The sequence below is a fragment of the Amphibalanus amphitrite genome, unplaced genomic scaffold (genome assembly GCF_019059575.1).
Source record: "Amphibalanus amphitrite isolate SeventyFive unplaced genomic scaffold, NRLGWU_Aamphi_draft 000489F_arrow, whole genome shotgun sequence".
Taxonomy (NCBI): Eukaryota; Metazoa; Arthropoda; class Thecostraca; order Balanomorpha; family Balanidae; genus Amphibalanus; species Amphibalanus amphitrite.
The window spans coordinates 221,975-242,256 of NW_024881983.1; the positions used below are offsets into that span (position 1 = coordinate 221,975).

A 20,282-nucleotide genomic window follows, 5' to 3' on the forward strand; every position below is an offset into this window, starting at 1 on the left:
TTCAAGCTATTTTACCGATTTATTAGGGTACTTTTGCCAATGAATTAATAAATAAATGACAACAATTAATCTCATTATCAACCATACTCGGAAGCATTTTTTTCGCATAAGCGCGAACACATCCGCGCTTTCATGAAAAGTCACGCCTGTAGATGTCAGGACTGCTGCTTTATGTTTCGCAAGGTGGCGCAGCGCGCAGGGTGCCGACTACCGAGGCTGAGGTCTCCAGACTCTCCACCACGATTTAACTTGGAAATGGCCGATGGGGAAGGTCTCACCCAAAAACGGACGCCCTTTTACACAGCTGCATAAAGAGAATGAATTATTGGCATAGCTGACCACACGTCCCCTCCCCCTCTCCGCCCCAGCTCAATAGGAAATATCGCCTATTTTCCTTAGTCAGTTATATTCTGACTAATTTCTCACTCTTCCCAGTAAACCTTAACATGCATGATGCAGATGTCCACTGCGTAAGTCGTGTGCTTCCGTATGTGTGCCAACTATATAGTGTTGCCTACACTCTACAGTACAGCCTACTGCTTCCCCATTGTCGTTATAATTGGTGATTCTCAGGTCAAAAGTTACACAGTGGTCTCAGAGAACAATCGTTTCAACAAATTAACGATTCAAACCATTGCATTCTACTTATATTCCGGTCAGTTCTGCTACTAAACGATTCCGGCAAAACACTCTTTAGGTTATGTATTAGCGAACCACCACACAAAATTCGCCCAATCAATGGTCAGTTATTACTGCTGGGCTGAACCGTCATACGCTATATAGCCTATTGCAGTCAATATTTTCAGAACGATACTGACTGACGAAACACAACGTATTCGCGGATTCGCACATACGTTGGCACCCAGGTGGCCTGTCAGCAGCCGCACAAATCCGCACAGCGCAGCCGGGATTTGACATTGAGATGGTACACCGTAAAGCATGCCTTTCCACACAGGCACAAGCACAGGGACACAAATTCTCAAAATCCAAACTTATTCCAATACTGGTCAATTGCGAATAGGCATAAAGTTTTGAGGTTTTCTCATGTTCATTCTTCTTTCACTAACACACGCGGCAGACTGCAGCAGCTGCAGAACATCTCACAGAGCTGCGCTGGATGCAGTCATGAGCTGGGACACGGTTTGTGACCAATGACCGATCGGGGGTGCCAGCCTCCTCCCGGCACGCGATGCACTGGCCGCCGCGCAGTCGATGTCGGGGCACCGCCGGCATTCGCCGACAGGGTTCCATCCGATTCGGTGTATTGGTGGCAGCCCGAACAGTGACCCACGCGAAGCTGGCGGACGTCGATGGCCGATGAGCGATGCCCTTCCGCGACCGGCGGTGGCAGTCGGTCCCACATCAAGAACAGATACCAGTCATGCGGTCAGTCGGCGACGGCGCTGTCGCGAGCCGATCTGATGGTCGCGCGGTGGGCGTCGCCGACGTCCACCGGGACCGTCGACTGGGGGAGCGCGGCCGCCTCTTGGCCGCCGCCTCTGGTCGGCGAGCTCGTTGCGCTGTGGGACGGCATCCACTGCAAGTCGTTCACTGTGAAGCGGTCGTTTGACCGGACCTGGCAGGCGGGGAAAGGGGGCCTCAGATGAAGTAAAACCATCCCTCAGGCCAGCTTGAACTGGCTCTCCACCTCACCATGTTAGATAAGCGGACACCCTCGTGATCATCGCAGCGATGATTGCCAATTGGTGTGTCATTATGGGAGAGGATGCCAGCCTCCTTTGCAAGATAGTCTGCCTTTAATATAGTGCAGCCCGACCCATTGCCTGTGGCGCAGACTGGGCTTGATAATGCAGTGCAGGACACACCAAACGTAAGCGGCCATCTGTACCCCCTGTGCAGTAGGGCTGACTCAAGAGCCCAGAGTTGCCCTCCCCCCACCATTCTGTGCACGTGATAACTGGATGGGACATGCCATGGTCAGCATCTGTTCAAAAGCTGCCCTAAGCATGTAAAGCTCCACTGGCATGCTCAAGCATGGTCACAGTCAGTTCTCACTTCTCAGTTGAACCTCCAATGGAAACCTATCACAAAGTAGAGATCAGGGCGCCTCTCACACTGCAGCACACTCAACGACTGAGGCACCATCTCATTCTCATCACTTGCAGGTGGTTCTTGCCAGGAGCAATGCCAGCCACGCACATCAGGTGATAACAGCAGTGTACAACTGCAATCTACAAGCATCCATGTTCTTTCTGGTTTTCTCCTGTTGAGATCCACTGCCATGCATGAACTTGATGGGCTTTTGTTGAGCTCCTCCCATGTGCAGACAGGTTTCTGCTGAAACAAAGCAAAGCAAATGTGATTAATAATGGCCCTGTTTCACCATCCAGACACTGTGTGCACTGGTAGCTATGGCATACCATAGCATCACTCAAATGACGTTGCATGTGATCTCTTAGTTTATGATCAATCGCGTTTGGAACAGAGTGAGAGGTTCTGAAAAACCGTACCAAGAACAGAGGTTTGAGTTCAAATACTGCTAGCATGCTGCTGGTGCTGGTACCGCAGCGTGCTAGCGTTCTGGGATGCTGTCATAGCTTAGCGTCACAGTGAAGTTTGTTGACACTGCCATGGAAACCCAATGCTCTGACACACGCAGCGCACTGCAGTGCTGAGCACTGCAGTGCGTGCTCTGCCGTGAAACACCACCCATGAACGTTGGTTGCATGACCAGGATGGAGCAGTGTGGCAGACAGTGATTTTAATTTTAATTGCACTTCCTAGAGATTAAAATGTTGTTGGTGAAATTGCTATTCATTATTCCTATAACCATTGTCTAAATTTCACATTTCAAGACAGCATCAGCATTGACATGTTATATAAAATAAGGTTTAGACTTCAGGTGGTCCCGGGTTCAGCTTAAGTAAAACAAGGGCAAAAAATTGTCAAAAAAATATTTAAAAAAAATACCTGCCTTCATCAACACCTCATCTAATCTAACCTCATCCTCATCTAACAAGGCCCTAAAAGCAAAAACCGTTTGAATAACAATGTAATATTTTGCAACCGCTGCACCATTACTGTCACGTACGCTATCCCTAGATTGGTTGCTGGTAAGTAGTGGTTGTCGTCATCAACTCGTCATGCAGCAGCTGATTGGGATGGGCGGGGCCTATTTTTATCCAGGCGATAGAGAGAGCCCCGAATCGGGGGGCGGAGGGGGCGGGAATCGAGCCCCTCCGAGGATGCGCCGCAGGTGCTGCTCGTCGGGGACGCTGATGTTACCGCCGCCCCTCTCCCTGCGGCACCAGACAACTCCGCGGCGGCTGAAAACTGAGGCGACCAGCTGGCCGTTCTCCGGCCGCCTGGCACGAAGGAGCTCCTGGTACAGAGCGGTTCTGGTCGGCGTGAGGCTCTCCGTAATGTAGAGGGGGGCCAGACTGTCACGGCGTGCACCAGGCGCCGAGCCCCCGCGGCCGAACAGCGAAAAGCGGCTCTCATAAATGTCATCTCGCAAGCGACGTTTCAGGAACTTGACAATCACTTTATTTTTCGCCGACAGTCGATGTGCGACTTGAATATCCGCCGTGACCAGTTTGATGCTCGGCAGCCGTTTTCTGATAACTTCGACCACAAGTTCTTCGATGTCCTCATGGTCGTCGCGGCGCCGAAAATCATCGCACGTAAGGATCAGGGACGACAGTCGTCGATTAACGTCCATGCTTTCAACCCGCTGGGTTAGATGTTCGAAGGCGCTGTCGCGGGCTTCTAGCTGCTCCCTGAGGCGACGGATCTCGACGTCGCGATCCATCAGTTCTCCCTCTACTTGTTCCAGTCGCATCTGCAAGTGTTGTATTTGCGGCTCGTACAAAGAAGCGACTTTAGCGACCGCACCGTCAATCATAGTCTGGATTGTAGCCAGTGCCCTCTCGCTGAGCTCCACACCCTCCGCGGCCGGCCGCTTAGCCCCGGGCGAGGTCGAGTCCCGCGGCGACTGGGAGCCGCGACTGGGTGCACGGCGCTTGTTAGCTGCGACTCGCTTCATCATTTCAGGCACAGAAGCTTGTCTGATTGAGGGTTTGTCGTTTCGTCTCTCGATGCACTCAACGTCTGACGCGGCACAATCAGTGTTGAATTCGTCACTGTCTGAGAGCATAGCGACACAGATCAACGGACCGTCGCAAGTGTTTATCACTCAGCTCACGAGCCAAGCAGCATGGGTGTACCATGGCACCATCGCATGACTCTTTTTCACAAACTGCACTTTTCACTGCACTGTTCTCGAACAAAGGGCCGCCGCCGCCCGGCGGTAACGGAGCCGGTCACTCGGCCATAGGCTGGCCTCACTGACGGCTGACAGGTACCGGACCCGCGCGGAGCGAACCGTCCGGCTCGGCGACCGAGGGGTGACTGATATATATCCGTGACAGTGATATATGTGTACGTGAGCCGGAGATCGCCCGTATTGCGTGGAATATAGCTGCTTGTCATGCCTAATGTTATTACAAGGTCATTTATGCTCATGTAAGTGACTGTTGGCTTGGACGGCATTAGTTTCGGCTATGACCTAATGCATGAATATAGGTCGCCGTAAGACTCAGAATTTTTCCTCCTAACGGAGCATTTTGAACCTTTAAGCACACTGAAGGTGAATGTAGATCCACAGCTGCGTATTTTTCATGCCGCTATTCAACTTAGTGCCAACCTGCAAATAGTTCAAAACCACTTACTTCTCGCCTGCGTGCGTAACGTGAGCTCAGCTGACATGTTTCTTGGATCGATTAGTTATATGTTTGATGTTTGAAAGAAACACTCGATAATTAATTTATTGTGAATCGCAGGGCATATCGTTCGAATCCTGATGAAATGCCATGGGCATACAAAATGCATAACCACATCGATGAGTGATGTGATCTACATTGATCCTATGCAATCACCTCGCATTGACGCTCACATTTGCTTAGCTGGCGCTGCAGAAAAGAGCGTGCTTCATTCCGCGAATGCGTCGCAGCCTGGACTCAGTGAATGGCTGATAACCCAACCAAAACAGTATGTATTGCCAGGATATGAGGGTGAATGGTGATATGGCGCATAGATCGTGCGGAACGAATAATGCAGGCAACCGATACCCGTCCGAAATACATAAGCGAACATCCATAGATTTATATCGATACCATTTACGTCTTGTCAATAAAGCCCCCGCCCCTTTCACACGATAGACAATGGACTCACCTAGCCATGTTCCCAACCATCTTAGCCATCTTAGCCATCTTTCTCTCGTCTGCCGGCAGTTCCTCCTGCGCGTCACATGCACTGGGAGGAGCGCGAGATCGCCATGAAACTGCAGGTCTCCGACCGGCCCGAGTCGCAGCTCACCGCCTGGATATTCAAACTGTTCCTGGAGGAGGCGCTCGGCTACGAGCGGGTCGAGCTGGTGAACGTGCGAGACACGTACAACATGACCACCTATATCCGCACACTCTCCGACTGTCCCAGGTCAGTATGTGCGCTGCGGCCTGATCTGCTGTGGTGTCGTACCGTCAGACATAATTCGAAGTGTCCGTATACCTAATTGAGGTTGGTAGCTTGACTTGTTTGGCTAGCTTGACTTTTTGTAATAGGAATATTGCTAACTTAGAGTTAAAGAAACGTCACAGCAACATGGAAACTTGCCCGTGAGGCGGTCCACCATCCTGCCACAAATGAGTCAGCTGTTATTGTATCGTCTCTGCGACAAGCATAAGTTCCAATGCACTTTACATGTGCCCTTTACCTGTGTTACATCACTCCTATTTCTCTGTGCTGCCCAGTGTCCGTATCACACCTTTGACCTTTGGCACACCATTGTTGTGTTCCCATTACGGAGTATGCCCCTCGTTATATCCCATCTCACACATCTGTCACACGCCTGCAACTCCTCTCATGCCCCCCCCCCCCCCCGTACGGCAGGTGCGTGGATCTGGGTCCTCTGTACCTGCACGAACAAGACGGAGAAGAAGCCGTGATCGAACCCGAGGCCACCATCAACCTCGAGGTGTGGACGCTACCCGGCTACGAACACGAACAGGATATTACTCTGATGTATAACGTCATGTACGCCGGCCCGCTGGGCGCCGTCACCAGGTCAGTCGCCGTCAGGTCACGTCACGGCTCACAGGTCAGGTCACATCACGGATTAGTCGCGGGTTACGGCATGTTTATGTGACAAGTTGCGTTATAACTTATAGGTCATGTCACAAGACGAGATGGCAGACAGTGCTAAGATTGCTTGTTGCAGCAGACGTGTGATTGGCGGGGTGGGCAGCTTGAACGGTTCGAAGTTCGAACAGGGACACAAATGGACTGGGCTGTGATGTAATCGATGAAGTAATACTGACTTCAATGGACCATGCTTATGATAATATGCCATTCTTCTCGACTTTGATAGCCTTATTGGTCGTGTTGTGTAGACTGAGACGTTGTTTGAAGTTCTCCCGGGGATTTATCAGCTCGAGAATTCTGGCTACACGCTAGTACCACGGCGTGATGATATAACCCTCTGAGCTTGTCCAAATAGAGCTTCGGTGGATTTTATTGAATGTGGCTGGTGGCACGGTAGCTTATCAAACGTCACATGCACAATGGACATGTGATTTGCCTTAGGCCTTAGCACATTTGATAGGAATAATATTTTGTATACGAGTACACACATAAAAGTTACTAGTCAGTTCATTCAGACGAATGTTTTTATACCTACTGTAAATCCTTCAGTTCCGGGTGTCGCTTACTTGGTGATTTGGGAAAAGTGGTCGGTCTCCCTTCCTTAAAGGAAAAGGGCCACCTTCGTGAAATATGAAGATATCGTTGTTTTTCATTTTGACATTATTATTTTTCATTTTCTTTTCAAAACTGGTGCCAGAAGTGCACAATTCGCGAAAAAGTATTTAAAACTATTTAACATATTGGTACTATGTTGATACTCTCTACGGCACCTACTGTATGCTAGCATAGATATGACGTCACACTCAAGCCAATCAGCGTTCAGAAGACAGACTCGTCGGATTGTGTCAGATAAGCTGATTGGTTAAAGCTGAGCTGGCTGGAGCTGATTGGTAAAAAACCAAAGCCTCGCCGCGGGTGGCTGTATTGTCGGATAAGAACGCATTCCTGGGATAAGGACGCATTCCTGGCGTATTTTCTTTTAAAATTGCCGATAACTACGAATGGAGGCCGAAATCGGCCGTAAGGAGGTAAACATGTAGGTTTTCGGACACGGGCTACAAGATGGCTATCTCAGTTTCAATCCCCATGTTAAAGGTGGCCCTTTTCCTTTAATGGATTCCCCATCTAACCCTTCTCCTCTCCAACTGAGGCCCTACTCTGCCGGTGGGCCACAGGGTCGGCTGGTCCCTCCAAGGGTTGGTAGCCTCCCTTCCCTCTCCTCTCCTCTGCTCTACTCTCCTTTCCAACTGACACACTGGCCTGCCGCAGGATCGGCTGGTTCTTCCAGGAATTGGTAGCCAACTCTAGTGACGAGGTCCTCGACCACTGGCGGGCCTTCCTGAGGCCGGACGCTGTGAAGACGTTCAACTACACCACCGCAGAGGTGGCCGAGCTGCGACAGAACCTCGTAGACCCCGAGACGGGAAGGTGGGTTAGGGCTGGCGCGAATTCTGTCGATACCTGTCATTGCAATATTGTGGTTAATTGAGCTCAAGCATGTACAACTGATAATTGTTTGAGGGTATGCACACTGGGATGGACTAGAATATAGTGCGTAGGCTTTGCACGACGAAATCGATACATGCCGTCAGCGAATATGTTTTATGGTTTGGTGTGTAGCCGTATGATAAGTTGCGTCATATGAGTTTCTTCCTACCATTCTGTTTCGAAATCGAAGTCAGATCAGTGGGCCCTTGCGCTCTTCGTTATACCGTTCCCGTGATGGGTGGGGTTATTACACTCGGCCTATACCTGCGTCGCGCATACAGCATCAGTCAATGAACATAACATTGCTCCGTAATCTGTGAATCCCTGCAGACTGCGCCTTTGTTGTATCCCGTACAACAAAGGTTACATTCCTGCCATGGCTTCATTCTTGGTATTCACTTGTGCCAACAATGCTCAGCTTCATCTGTTCAATGGGTGTAATGGTGATGTCTGATAGTGCGTCTGGCAGTTTCTGAGAATGGAGCTCGTTTAAATGGCATTGTCTTAAATTGTGCAGCAGTGCGCTAACTGGCTCCGACATTTTTTTGTGAAGCGGTACATGCGTTTCATTCAAATCTCTCTCTCCCCCCTCTCTCTCTCTCTCTCTCTCTCTCTCTCTCTCTCTCTCTCTCTCTCTCTCTCTCTCTCTCTCTCTCTCTCTCTTTCTCTCTCCCTCCTCTCTCTCTCTCCCTCTCTCTCTCTCTCTCTCTCTCTCTCTCTCTCTCTCTCTCTCTCTCTCTCTCTCTCTCTCTCTCTACCTCTCCCTCTCCCTCTCTCTCTCTCTCTCTCGCTCTCTCTCTATCTATCTATCTCTCTCGCTCTCTCTCTCCCTCTCTCTCCCTCCTTCCCTCTCTCTCTCTCTCTCTCTCTCTCTCTCTCTCTCTCTCTCTCTCTCTCTCTCTCTCTCTCTCTCTCTCTCTCCCCGTCACGTTCTCACCACATGTCGTCTCCGCCCCAGGTATAACTGTGAGCATCCTGTGTGCGAAGACGGCATGTTCATCCCTCCGTGGTGCCGAGGCGTTCACTGCGCCGTTCTTCTGGCGTCCAACTCGGGTAAGTTTGTTCACGATGCTTCAGTCCCATGACTGGGAGCCCAAAAGAATATGCTGAACTTGATATTGCTCCGTTGGTCACGATGTTTATTAATTCCGCAATTTTATTTGTATCATTGCGCTATTACAGCGGTTAACGTTTTATTGCTGGTGACTTTGGCATGTGTTTAAACGGTGCAAGAGCGGCATTTGCAACATCATATTTTTGATCAAGTTTCACTGCAATGGTTATATTGACTGGCGTTTGTCATTACCAGAGCCTAAAGCTGATTGCCGAAACCCGCCATGCTATGTCTGGTGCGTGCTGACTCCCACACATCCGTCTGACGCATTTTGGCTGTGAATGCGCACAGGCGAGGTGGGCCACATCATTGAACAGATCACCGTGTTCCGGCTCCACGTGCGTGTGTTCTGGGTGGGTCGCCATTTGGCCAGTGTGGTCAGCCGCCGAACAGCTGCTGAAAGGTGAGGAATTCACGAACAAGGTGTGGCACAAAGGTCACAGGTCAGGGCAGGTCAGGTGGCAGGGTCACACAGGCAAAGATGTCTTGATAGATCAGATCTAAGATCCTAGATCTTCGATCAGCTAAGGCGGGTTTTACAACGTTTATGGTTGGTCGCTTGCACTGTTTAGCTTAGTGAGTAGAACTTTGTATCTAAGATGATCTTTATCATTGATGGCGCCACTACTGTTACTTATACTTTGGTACATTTATTATCATCTACCCGGGATGAAATGAATGACGTATGACGTATATCGCTGCTTATACTGAGTTCCGTCAAATGCCTACACATCTGGCTGCTCTCTGGCAGTGCTGGCATTTATCATAAATTGGAGGCAATGAAACGGATTTTCGATTACATATTAAACTAACGATTCACATATTTCACTGATCTAAACCGTTTGGATAACGTCATATAACTGCGCTCGTACAGCCGATAAAACTTCCACTCCAAGACTGTACCTACACAGATGGGGCGGCACCTGTTCGGCCTTGACCTTCAACACCAGTTGTGTACCACCTGACCCATCAGTGTGCGTGTGCGTGTGCGTGTGTGCGTGAACTGACGAAATGTGCTCCCCTCAGGCCGGTTCTGTTCGTGCACTACTCACCGAGTTTACTGACGCTACACGCCAACTATGTGGAGGTGGCATTCCCAGCTGAAAACGCCTTCGGCAGTCGATTCCTGAGAAAAATGGCATGGATCCGACTCAGAGATGGCGCTACCATGGCGGAGAAGGTACGATGAGGAGGAAGGAGGTATAGAGAGATAGGAAAGTAAAGAAAGAGGAAGAGAGAAACTTATGAATGTGCTACTTGTGTTTTTGTTTTTTTTAAAGATCTCAGAATCTCATGCCAGCAAAGAGGCAGATAAACGAAAATGTATGCAAACTATACGCAATGAGCTTGACATTTGACGGATATGTATGGTATCGAAGTGTCATAACCCAGTCTCCGTTCCGTCGTTTCCATCCTCAGGATACTGAAATCCTTCTCCTCCACGCCGCAACTCCCACTGCGGGCTGGACAGGCGCCTTTATCTCTTGCGGGCTGCTCCCTTGGAGCGGCACCGTTGCTCCCAAGGGAGCACACCCGTAGCCGGGTACAGTGAGTATCTGGGGGGGGGGGGGGTCGGCCTGTCCTCCGGGACAGGCTCAGTTCCGGTGACTCACTAGGGTGCCTGCCCAGACCAATGTCTCCCCCTAATTCCTATCATCGTTCTGGCTCTGCAATGGTCTTGTCAGACCGGAAGGGCCTTACCCAACAAAACAAACAAAACAAAACAAACATAATGCAGTCATGACCCTCGCTTTACGAAGAAACAACCAAGAGACATGTATGGCTATCCATCATCTCCGCAATATCCCTTACACCGCCCCCCCCCCTCCCCTCCCCCGGTAGGCGCTGCACGAGTTCCACTTGACGCAGGAGGAGTACATCGACATGTTGAAGCTGAGCCAGTCGGCGATGCTGCACCACTGGCAGCACGCAGTCACTGGCAGTAACCACTCGCAGCTGCGGGATGCAGCCTGCAACTGGCTCACTAAAAACACTGACCTCTGGAGGGGATGGCGGATCACACGACGGCCGAAAATACTCATCGGAGGCATATTCCCCATCAACGGCATGAACTACAAGGCCAAGGGGGTCATACCGGGTAGGTGTCACACCCCGTACATATGTCCTACGTGCCATACGGGGCTGATGTGTTGGATGGTGCTGCATTCGGCAGCCATGGATGCATTAATTGTAGTCGTTTTACCTATTTGATGCTTGAATCGTCTACGCTCAAGTATGTGTTATGTGATGTTCAAACAATTTTTCATTGCGTCGTTTGCACTATGAATCTGATGGTAAAAAATGTATGAACTTAAGATTTTGCTTACCCACGTCCAGTTAAAAACTAATCCACAAAACAGGTGTGCAGTCCACTATCCAGTCATATGTGCCACGATTGACGTTGAACGCCATGTCCCCCTGGCCCCTGTTTTCACAGCGGCCATGATGGCAGTGCGCGCTGTGAACAAGAACGTCACGGTTCTGCGCGACTACGACCTCTCGCTGAAGTCCGAGGACGGCCAGTGCAGCACCGACATGGTCATGAAGAGCTTCATCAACTACGTGCGCATGCCGGACCACAATCAGATGGCCGGCATCCTTGGTGAGTGGCGAAGAGGAAGTGGAAAAGCAACTGAGGAGTAGGCAGAAATGTTGCCTCAGCCAATAAGTCTTGGTCGATGTTTTGGGGGTCAACGCAGGTGTATTTTAGGCCGATGCTAAATTAATAATTCATAATCGCCAATGCATAAGGGATCCATTTAATTGGTACATATATAGCAGTGATGCCGTTCAATTCCCCTTCATCTACCATCCAGCCGTGATTCGTGACTTGTTCCATGATTCGTACGATGCTCAGATTTCCCCTTTACATTACCTCAATCACCCTGCTTAGTTCTCGTTCGTTACCCCACCCAACCATGTTTCGGTAGTTTCGCAGCCCAACAGACTGCCCGGACCAGCCGAACATCCACTACCTAGTGCTAACAGCCGCCCCTCTCTCCGTCCCGACAGGTCCCGCCTGCTCTGACACGGTGGAGCCCATAGTGGGCGTGTCGCGTCACTATAACGTGGTGGTGATCTCATACAGCGCCGAGGGCGTGCTCTTCTCTAACCGCAGCCAGTACCCCTACTTCTTCCGCACTATCGGCGAAAACAAACAGTTCAGGTGAGACGGGCGGCACGTGGTGGCGGAGTGAAAGGAAGGGTAGCCTGATGGCAACAGTTATCACCAATGGACAGCTCAAGTCAGACTTAAAGACTATCGAGGTAGGTAGCATGTTCAAAAACAAATTTTCTGTTTCTAACCTTATTGACTAATGGCTTTTTTGCGCTAGGTCATAGCATAAAGCGCTTTCATAGGTATCATACTAAAACAAAAATTTCAAACAAAATAAACACTAAAAACCTTTGTATTGTGGGAAAAGGAAGCGTAGCGCCTTTAAATGAAACATAGAGATCGCATACCACGATCTCTGCACGCACAATGTTTTTCCCCTTCGCTCGTCAATAGCGGCCTGCTTCCAATCATCGGCGGCCGGGTACGACGCTATTTGTTCCCGAACCTTCCAGACCCGGTGCTGCATGCTGATGTCACTCTATCCCTCTGTCTACCCGCTCCCACGCTCTGTAAACCCATCTGCTGAGACCGCCCGCTGGTAGCTGGCTGGGCCTCGCTAGCTGTCAGGCTCTGCAGGGCTGGCTGGGTGCAGGAGACTGTCAAAATTGTACGAGATTCAGCGAAATAGCTCGACGTTATACCAGCTATCTGAGTGCCGTGACGTAACAGAATTGAAGGTTGTGTATTCACGGTGAATGGTGACGCTGGAGGAGGTATTTCAATGTCGTGCTGTCCTGATCAGAAAGGTAACCGCAACCTGCTCTGGTAGGTAAAGTCTGTGGCGTTGAGGAAAGGTTTCCTGGCCGACAAGCGCCGTTAGATACGCTATGTGGAAACTTTAAGACATTTATGACTCGGGATTATTGTAACCATGGGTTTCTGTTTGCCTTATCCCGATACTTTACACCGGAGATGAGGCGTATGTTCTTCTGACACCTATATATCCAGATTTGACCGTGAATGTGATGTGTGTCGCGGCACGTGCAGAAGTTTGTTCGTGGGTATGACACGTATTTCAGCTTGGTTGGAAATGTTTGCGTGTGTCCCATGGTGTGCCGATATTTGTCCGGGGATATACCGTGTGTTCCGCCGCATCTGTGCCGCGATCTAACCTGCAGTGTGCACCGCTGCCATCCACAGGTTCGTCTACAAGCAGCTGCTCCGGCAGATGAAGTGGCACCGGATCGCAGCGCTGACCGAGGACGGTCAGAAATACTCAGAGTACATCAGTCTGATGCACGACATGCTGCAGGAGTCCAAGATCTCCTTCATCGTCAACAGGAAGTTCCCCCGAGACACCAAAACAATGGCGCCGGTGAGAAAATTGCTCGACTCGCCTGTCTATTCTTTTTCCGTTTTACGTTGAGCCACTGTATTTTCTTCTGTTGACTAGTTAGACGGGGTCTTAGACGGGGCTTCCCCTCATCACAGTCTTTTAGATCTAATCAATTGAAGAAATGAAATATGAAGAGATTTGTCCAAACTGTTTGGCTGATTGGTTAAGACGGCATAAAATGTCCTGTCAAAGGCGGTATTTACTTGCCTTCTGACTTATTCTTATTTGTGCTCTGTAAGCAATATCAAAAGCAGCTGAACGATTATTTTATGTGGTGGTGGAGACGAATCAGTTTTCCGAACACTGCATTTACTCAACTACACTCAAAACTGTTAGGCATGTCCCATCTTCGAAGAAAGTATATAAGGATACGAATCTCTGGGGCATGGTGGTTGTCCATGCGCTTAATCAGCACCACATTTTCATTTTCCATAGTTATCGGCTGAAAAGGAGCAATGTAAATCCCATAGACTATTGGGCACTTCCCAGAAGCACGGATCAGGGATGCTTATAATTAGCTAACGGCCGTTCGAACTGCGTCGTCTCGTCGCTACTGCGTCGTAGCCGGCTGTCGCCATTGACCGCCGATTATAGGGTAGGCTGCCGATGCGCAACAGGCGATGGCGACGTGGGACACTGTGCCGCCGGCTGTATCGCCCAACGGCCACAGCCGCGGCGCCGGAAATAAAGGGCATCCAGTATTATACTCATACTCATACTCATATATTTCGGAAACATCCATAAGTACATGGGTTTTCAGTTTTCCACGTCAAGCTCAAGATTAAAGTACATAAAAAATATCCAAGTACACATCCCTCAAATTTAAAACAGTACATAAAACACGAAAAATAATGACACTGACGGTATTGCAGCTAGGCCATAAGATGCTAAACTCGAGTGTTATGTCTTGTGATCTCTTTCCGCATTCTTTTCTTAAATGCAAGGTAACTGGGCGCGCATCTCACTTGCACAGGCAGGCCGTTCCACGCTCGAGTCGCGCGACACACAAATGATCGTCTCGCAAACTCTGTTCGCAGTCGCGGTGTTTGCAGCTGTCCGTCACTGGCTGCTCTCGTGCCGCGGCTGGAGACATCGGCACGGCGCGCGACGTGACAGCGGATCGGGTCGGGTGCACTATCGCTGTGCAGCAGGTTATACATGACGTGCAGATCGCGTTCTCGTATCATTTCATCCACTTTGAGCCAGCCCAGCTCCCTGAGTGGCGAAGTTACTCGATCGCGCCGGCTCAAGCCCATGACTATACGGACACCGAAGTTGATGCATCTCTGCACGCGTCTCTGCTCAGTGACCGTGCTGCTCCCCCACACAGACACACAGTACCTGATAAGAGGGAACACAAGTGACTCTACAAGCAGCCGCCTTGTTTCGCGCGGCATGCGACGTCGTATCCGGGCCAGTCCGATCAGCACGCCATAGCACCGCCGTAGGATACTCGATATGTGCTTGTCCCAGGTCAGCGCAGTGTCCACGGTGACGCCCAGAATTTTGACATGTTGAACAGGAGAGATGTCGGTGTTTCCAAAACGGATGTGGAAGTCTTGGTCAGTGTTCAAACGCCGAGATTTGAGAGTCATCATCTCTGTTTTTGAGGGATTTATTTTTAGCCTGTTTTGGGTGAACCAGTCCAGTGTGACCGAAAGGTTGCTTTCTACGCGTTTCTTTAAGTCTGAGAGATTTTGTGGAGTGTCTGAATCTAGGAACTGTGCGTCATCCGCATACATCACTGTTTTACCGTGGGGCACGTGCTGTGGCAAATCGTTCGTGTAGAGCAGGTAAAGAATCGGGCCCAAAATAGACCCCTGTACGACTCCGTGCGTCACGGGCAGCTCGCTTGATCCGCCCCTGACCGACTGAGTCCGGTCGCCAAGCCAGGCACGGAACCAGCGCTGGTCGATCCCATACCACCCCAGCTTCTCCAGGAGACGGCCATGCTCGACACTGTCAAAGGCCTTTGAGGTGTCAGCTGTGACGAGTGACGTCACGCGTCCACCATCGATATTGTTCGTGACGTAAGTGACAGTATCGAGCAGGGCCGCCTCGGTGGAGAGACCGGGGCGGAAACCATATTGTTCGGGGCACAAAATACAATGGCTAATGAGATACTCCATGAGCTGTGAGCACACAACACGTTCACAAAGCTTCGCCATCACAGACAATATCGAGATGGGTCGATAATTGTTCGGTTCATGCACGTCACCACCCTTGTGCAGTGGAACAACGACGGCGGTCTGCCATGATGGCGGTAGCTCGCAACGCACGATGGAGCTGTTGATCACATTCAAGATGTGTGGCCCGACAACACTGAACGTCATTCGGAGCATGCTGATGGTTACACCGTCAGCTCCACTCGCTTTGGATGACCCCATGCGCTGCAGGGCCGCGGAGAGCTCGGGCAGGGTCGCCGGCCGCGGGGCGAACGCTCCGCTGCAGACTCGTGGCGGCCGCGGGTGGAGCCTCTCCCCGGTGTCCGACGCCGCCAGCCCGTCCGCCACAGTGGAGCCGATGGTCGCGAAATGTTGGTTCAGTCGGTCGTACCACGCTGCATGTTGGACCAACGGGCCATCAACTTTCGGTTCTGGTTTTTTACTCGAGATAAGGTGTCGGCGGATGTCGCGCCGACACCGTGTGGGATGCGGCTGGATTCGATGGACTTGCTCCATATCCGCGATTGAACTCTGGGTTGAATCAAACTGAGTGCTAGAGAAGCTTGCCGATATTTACGATTGTTTTCGCTTCCAACTTCTGTGTTGAAGAATCAAAAGCATTTCTGTCGTCCTTTTTATTACGTAAGCCGCAGACTAGACAGTGGGGCTCCCTCCCTTTACCTTAGGCTTCGCTAACGCCTCTCCTCTGAGCCTCCGATGGTGGGCAGTGGCTCTCCCCCCCCCCCCCCCCCCTCTCAGGGACCACCGGCCGGATGTGACGCACCGTCACCGATGCGCCGTTTCTGCCGCGGCCCGTTTCCGCTGATCGAATTTATTCTGCGCTGTCGCAGTCTCGGAACTGGTCTGATACAATCAGTCGTGCTGGCACCATGCACCAGAAGTGCCACTTGGGCTGATTACGGGACTGAATGCACGGCCGACCGTCTCCTGGCTACGGTCCGCCGTGCCTCGTGTCTCTCTCTCTGCCGTGGTACAGAGGTCGACCTCCTTGGTGTATTTGTAACCAATTGGCTTGCATGTGCCGCTCAATGGGTCCGTTAAATTAGAATGTAGGTAATTTGATTATTGCGTAGCCTTTCCATTCCGTATTTGGTAATATGTATCTTTCCCACGTACCTCCGTGTGATGACTCTTGTTTAACAGCCTTATTTTTGCCCTCTAGATGAAATGCTTTCGGTATTTCATATTCTAGTTCACCGGATTTACACATACTATTAGGCGTTTACTCTCCACACATTGCTTCTTTTATTTCCCTCCGTTCATAGCAGTACCTGACATTACAGTCTTTACCGCAGCAAATACATGACTGACCTTTTGTTCTGGCCAATAAATTCACATCGCACGGTAACTAACGAACCTTTTCATCGCAATACCTGATTGACCTGCTCACAACACGTACACGACTAGCCTTCTCACCGCAATCCCTGACGTTCTGTCCTCAGTATCTGACAGACCTGCCCGCAATACATGACTGACCATCTCACCGCAATCCGTGGCTTTCTGTCCTCAGTACCTGATAGACCTGCCCGCAATACATGACAGGCCTTCTCACCGCAATCCCTGCCTTTCTGTCCTCAGTACCTGACAGACCTCCGTGAGAAGAACGCCCGGATCATTATCGCCGAGGCTTACGAAGTAGCTGCGCGCGCCATCATGTGCGAGGCCTACCTGAAGAACATGACCGCCAGGCAGGTGGGTATCAGCAGGGAGCTAATGCCACAGCCTGAGCCGTTCAACATGCCTCGTATAAGATACCATGTCCTAAACCGATACACACAGCTCTCTCACTAGCGACTAATGACCAGTTGCTCGTACCTGTGCAGTACCCAGTAGCGCGAATCAGGTGTCGTTCTCGCTGGTCCCGAGCTCACTGGTCTAGCCTCTAGCCACCACCAGCGTATCTGGTGGGCTTCCAGACGAGTTTGACAGTACGAGACTAATGCGAGGCAGATGGAATGTTCCGCCTCGTCTCCCGCAATGGGATACTGTGAAGTAGTTATGTAGAAAGAAGACCTATCACGATACTTATGCTGGTGCGTCTCTGCGCACATGATAGTTTCTCGCGAAGCAAAGTAACACGAATGGTTGCAATAAATGTCTTGGATGCCATGTTGATTGCACCTATTGGGATACCTGAGACCTATCATTTTGCCTCGGTTTTCAGGGTTACGTGTGGTTTTTGCCAGAGTGGTTCTCGTCAGAGTGGTATCTGGTAAATAGCACTGATAGCACCGATGGGGATCACAGCAAGTGCAAGCCAGAAGAACTCATGCAGGTCAGTTTACAATGCATGATTTTACAGCGATCTTTACAATATGTCGTGCAGCTGAGATGTTATGACGAATCAATGTATGTTTCTTATCAACATGCACTCATATATCTCACGCGTCATCACTACCTAGTGTCACGATCGCTGCCGTCATTTTTTAGCCGATGGGCAGTTTGAAGCCGAGCACCTGCTTTGGCCGTCTAGACTGTCTCCTCTCTGACTTTTGACCTCTACCCTCAGGCACTGGAGGGTCACCTGACTCTTTCTCACGCCTACTTTGCCAACGACACGGAGATTATGCAGGAGGGCATCACGGTCAAACAGTGGCGACACAACTACAGTGTGCAGTGTGAGGAGGTGAGCCCAGGGTGGACAGTGACGTCACAGGGTAGTGACGTCACACATTTTGATTAGAATGGCCACCGTAGTACATACGTATGTCTCTGCATTATGAACGCCGCATGTGCTATTATTGGATTGGCTGCTGCAGTAATTTGGTTTTGTCTTTTACAATACAATACAATGACATTTTGTACATTTTGTACATACAATACATTTTGTCTTTTACAATACACTACTCTCTGAGAATGACTGCAAGAAATACGACGTGATATTCAATACAATATAGTACAATACAATACAATGAAATTCCCTCCGTCAGGAGTACGCCGTAGAAGAGTCTGACTACGCCGGGTACGCCTACGACGCCGTCTGGACGTACGCCCTGGCTCTGGACAAGCTGCTGTCGGAGAAACCTTCCAGTTTTCAGAACTTCCACACGGGGCCCACTACAGCGTGAGTTCTCAGCGCCTGGAGCGTCCGGGGTGTAGCTTTTAGCTGAGGCTTAGTTATTGCTTTGAATCCTTTAATTGTTCATTTTTCTTTAACCCTCGCCCGCACATGGGGGGGGGGGGGTGGTTGCCACCCCCCAGGTAGTCTTTCTGCTCTGCACTCAACATTTTTAGAGCTATAAGGCTGATTTTTCGTATAGCTGCTCCTCTATCCTTTCTTGATGTCCACTGAAAATTTCAAGTTTCTGTGATTTTTTGTTTCGGAGATATGACCTTGTTTTTCAGGTCATGTCATGACCCAAATGGCCAATTCTCAACATCTTGCGCTGGCTATGGGCCTTGTGAGCTTTTGACACCTTGATTTCGGCCTTTTTTGCCAGTCTTACCTCCCAACTATCATGGAACATGTTGTTCGACGATGTACAGATGTCAAGGTCAAGGTCAACCTAGGTCATCTAAGATAATTACGTTTTAGTTAAGCGGAAATTACTTTTTGTCAAGTTTTTTTACTACATTTTTGTTAAAAGCTTCTCAGATCATGATTTCATGTAATATGGACACAAAAACAATCGGTGCACACATAAGTATACACACAGACACACACAGACATACAAACACATATTATTAACCTTGACCTAACTTGACCTGACATGACCTCAGCAGCAAAAATCTGGTCGGGTAGTGTGACAAAGAGGTTCTAGCTGGCTTGGCACCAGAAAACAGCATCGTCATTGGTATATGGTAAGCAGCGCACTTGATATCCAACGTTGACCCAAAATAGCAACATTTTTTAGTTTGACCTGACCTGGAAGGTCAATGACTGACCTGAGAAGGTAAAACTGGGTATCATTGGATTCGTCTCTTCCCAAAGAATCTTTTTGGTCTTTACCGCTAAGCTCTATCTCCAACAGGAACGAAATGGCGCGGGGGGTGGCAACCACCCCCCCCCCCCCATGTGCGTTCTAGGATGGGAAAATGGCATGTGCGGGCGAGGGTTAATTCTAAAATGTAAATGTTACTAAGTTAATTTGTGTTTCTAACGGTCAGCGACTTTGAAAAGGTATACAATTGTCCCGTATGCATTTGTGAATACATACATGGAAATCTAACTGTTATGCATACGTTTCCTGACAGCCCGGGGTATGTTCCTCCAGACGTTTTGTCGAGATTCTGAAGGCGACCAACTTCAACGGCGTGTCGGGCAACATCCAGTTCGTGGGACCGTCCCGCATCTCCATCATCCTGGTGAAGCAGTGGCTGCGCGGAGAGTACCACGTCGTCGGACACTTCGAGCCGGACGTCGACAGTGGTGACGGAGGCATGTGAGTGACGTCACTGGCACAAAATGACGACCTCGCTGGTCTGAATGGGGGAATTCTGAGGCACGCAGAGTTTCGCAAAGTTTCTTAAAGCTTTCATTCCATTAACCCCATCCAAATCGTCACCGTTAGGAGCTCTTCCACTCAAATATTCAAAATTGGAACATTTCTCGAACTGTTTTTCTGGACCACTCTGATATTTCATCATCGTTCCTCCCTCACTCTTACTCTGCCTTAAGTCCGTCCCTCTCTCGCTCTCCCCATGGCGGGTGCCACACAAAGAGGCGAGCGATTTCACCCGACCACCGCGGCCCGGCGCCATTAGCATTTACACGACTCGGCAGAACCGTTTTCGGGTGTCTCATGCATAACTGATGATATGTGATGTTGCGTGGCGGCCGGCAGTGGGCGGTGGACGAATGATGGTGGGCTGTGGACGGTTGATGGTGGGCAGTGGACGGTGGACGACGGTGGACGATAGATGATTACGGAGCGAGCG

General features: G+C 50.1%; 1 protein-coding gene across 1 annotated transcript in view; it reads left to right on the top strand.

The window, feature by feature from the left end:
• The window catches only part of LOC122392510 (receptor-type guanylate cyclase gcy-5-like), an 88,862-nt gene that overhangs the window by 58,541 nt on the left and 10,039 nt on the right, over window positions 1-20,282 (top strand). The window contains exons 4-18 of the mRNA XM_043387436.1: window positions 5,253-5,457; window positions 5,911-6,084; window positions 7,432-7,590; window positions 8,609-8,703; window positions 9,056-9,167; window positions 9,791-9,944; window positions 10,607-10,862; window positions 11,202-11,366; window positions 11,777-11,930; window positions 13,023-13,197; window positions 16,983-17,096; window positions 17,569-17,679; window positions 17,914-18,030; window positions 18,335-18,468; window positions 19,619-19,786. Coding sequence (XP_043243371.1) covers window positions 5,253-5,457; window positions 5,911-6,084; window positions 7,432-7,590; window positions 8,609-8,703; window positions 9,056-9,167; window positions 9,791-9,944; window positions 10,607-10,862; window positions 11,202-11,366; window positions 11,777-11,930; window positions 13,023-13,197; window positions 16,983-17,096; window positions 17,569-17,679; window positions 17,914-18,030; window positions 18,335-18,468; window positions 19,619-19,786 — 2,293 coding nt within the window. The remainder of the gene's footprint in view (window positions 1-5,252; window positions 5,458-5,910; window positions 6,085-7,431; window positions 7,591-8,608; window positions 8,704-9,055; window positions 9,168-9,790; window positions 9,945-10,606; window positions 10,863-11,201; window positions 11,367-11,776; window positions 11,931-13,022; window positions 13,198-16,982; window positions 17,097-17,568; window positions 17,680-17,913; window positions 18,031-18,334; window positions 18,469-19,618; window positions 19,787-20,282) is intronic.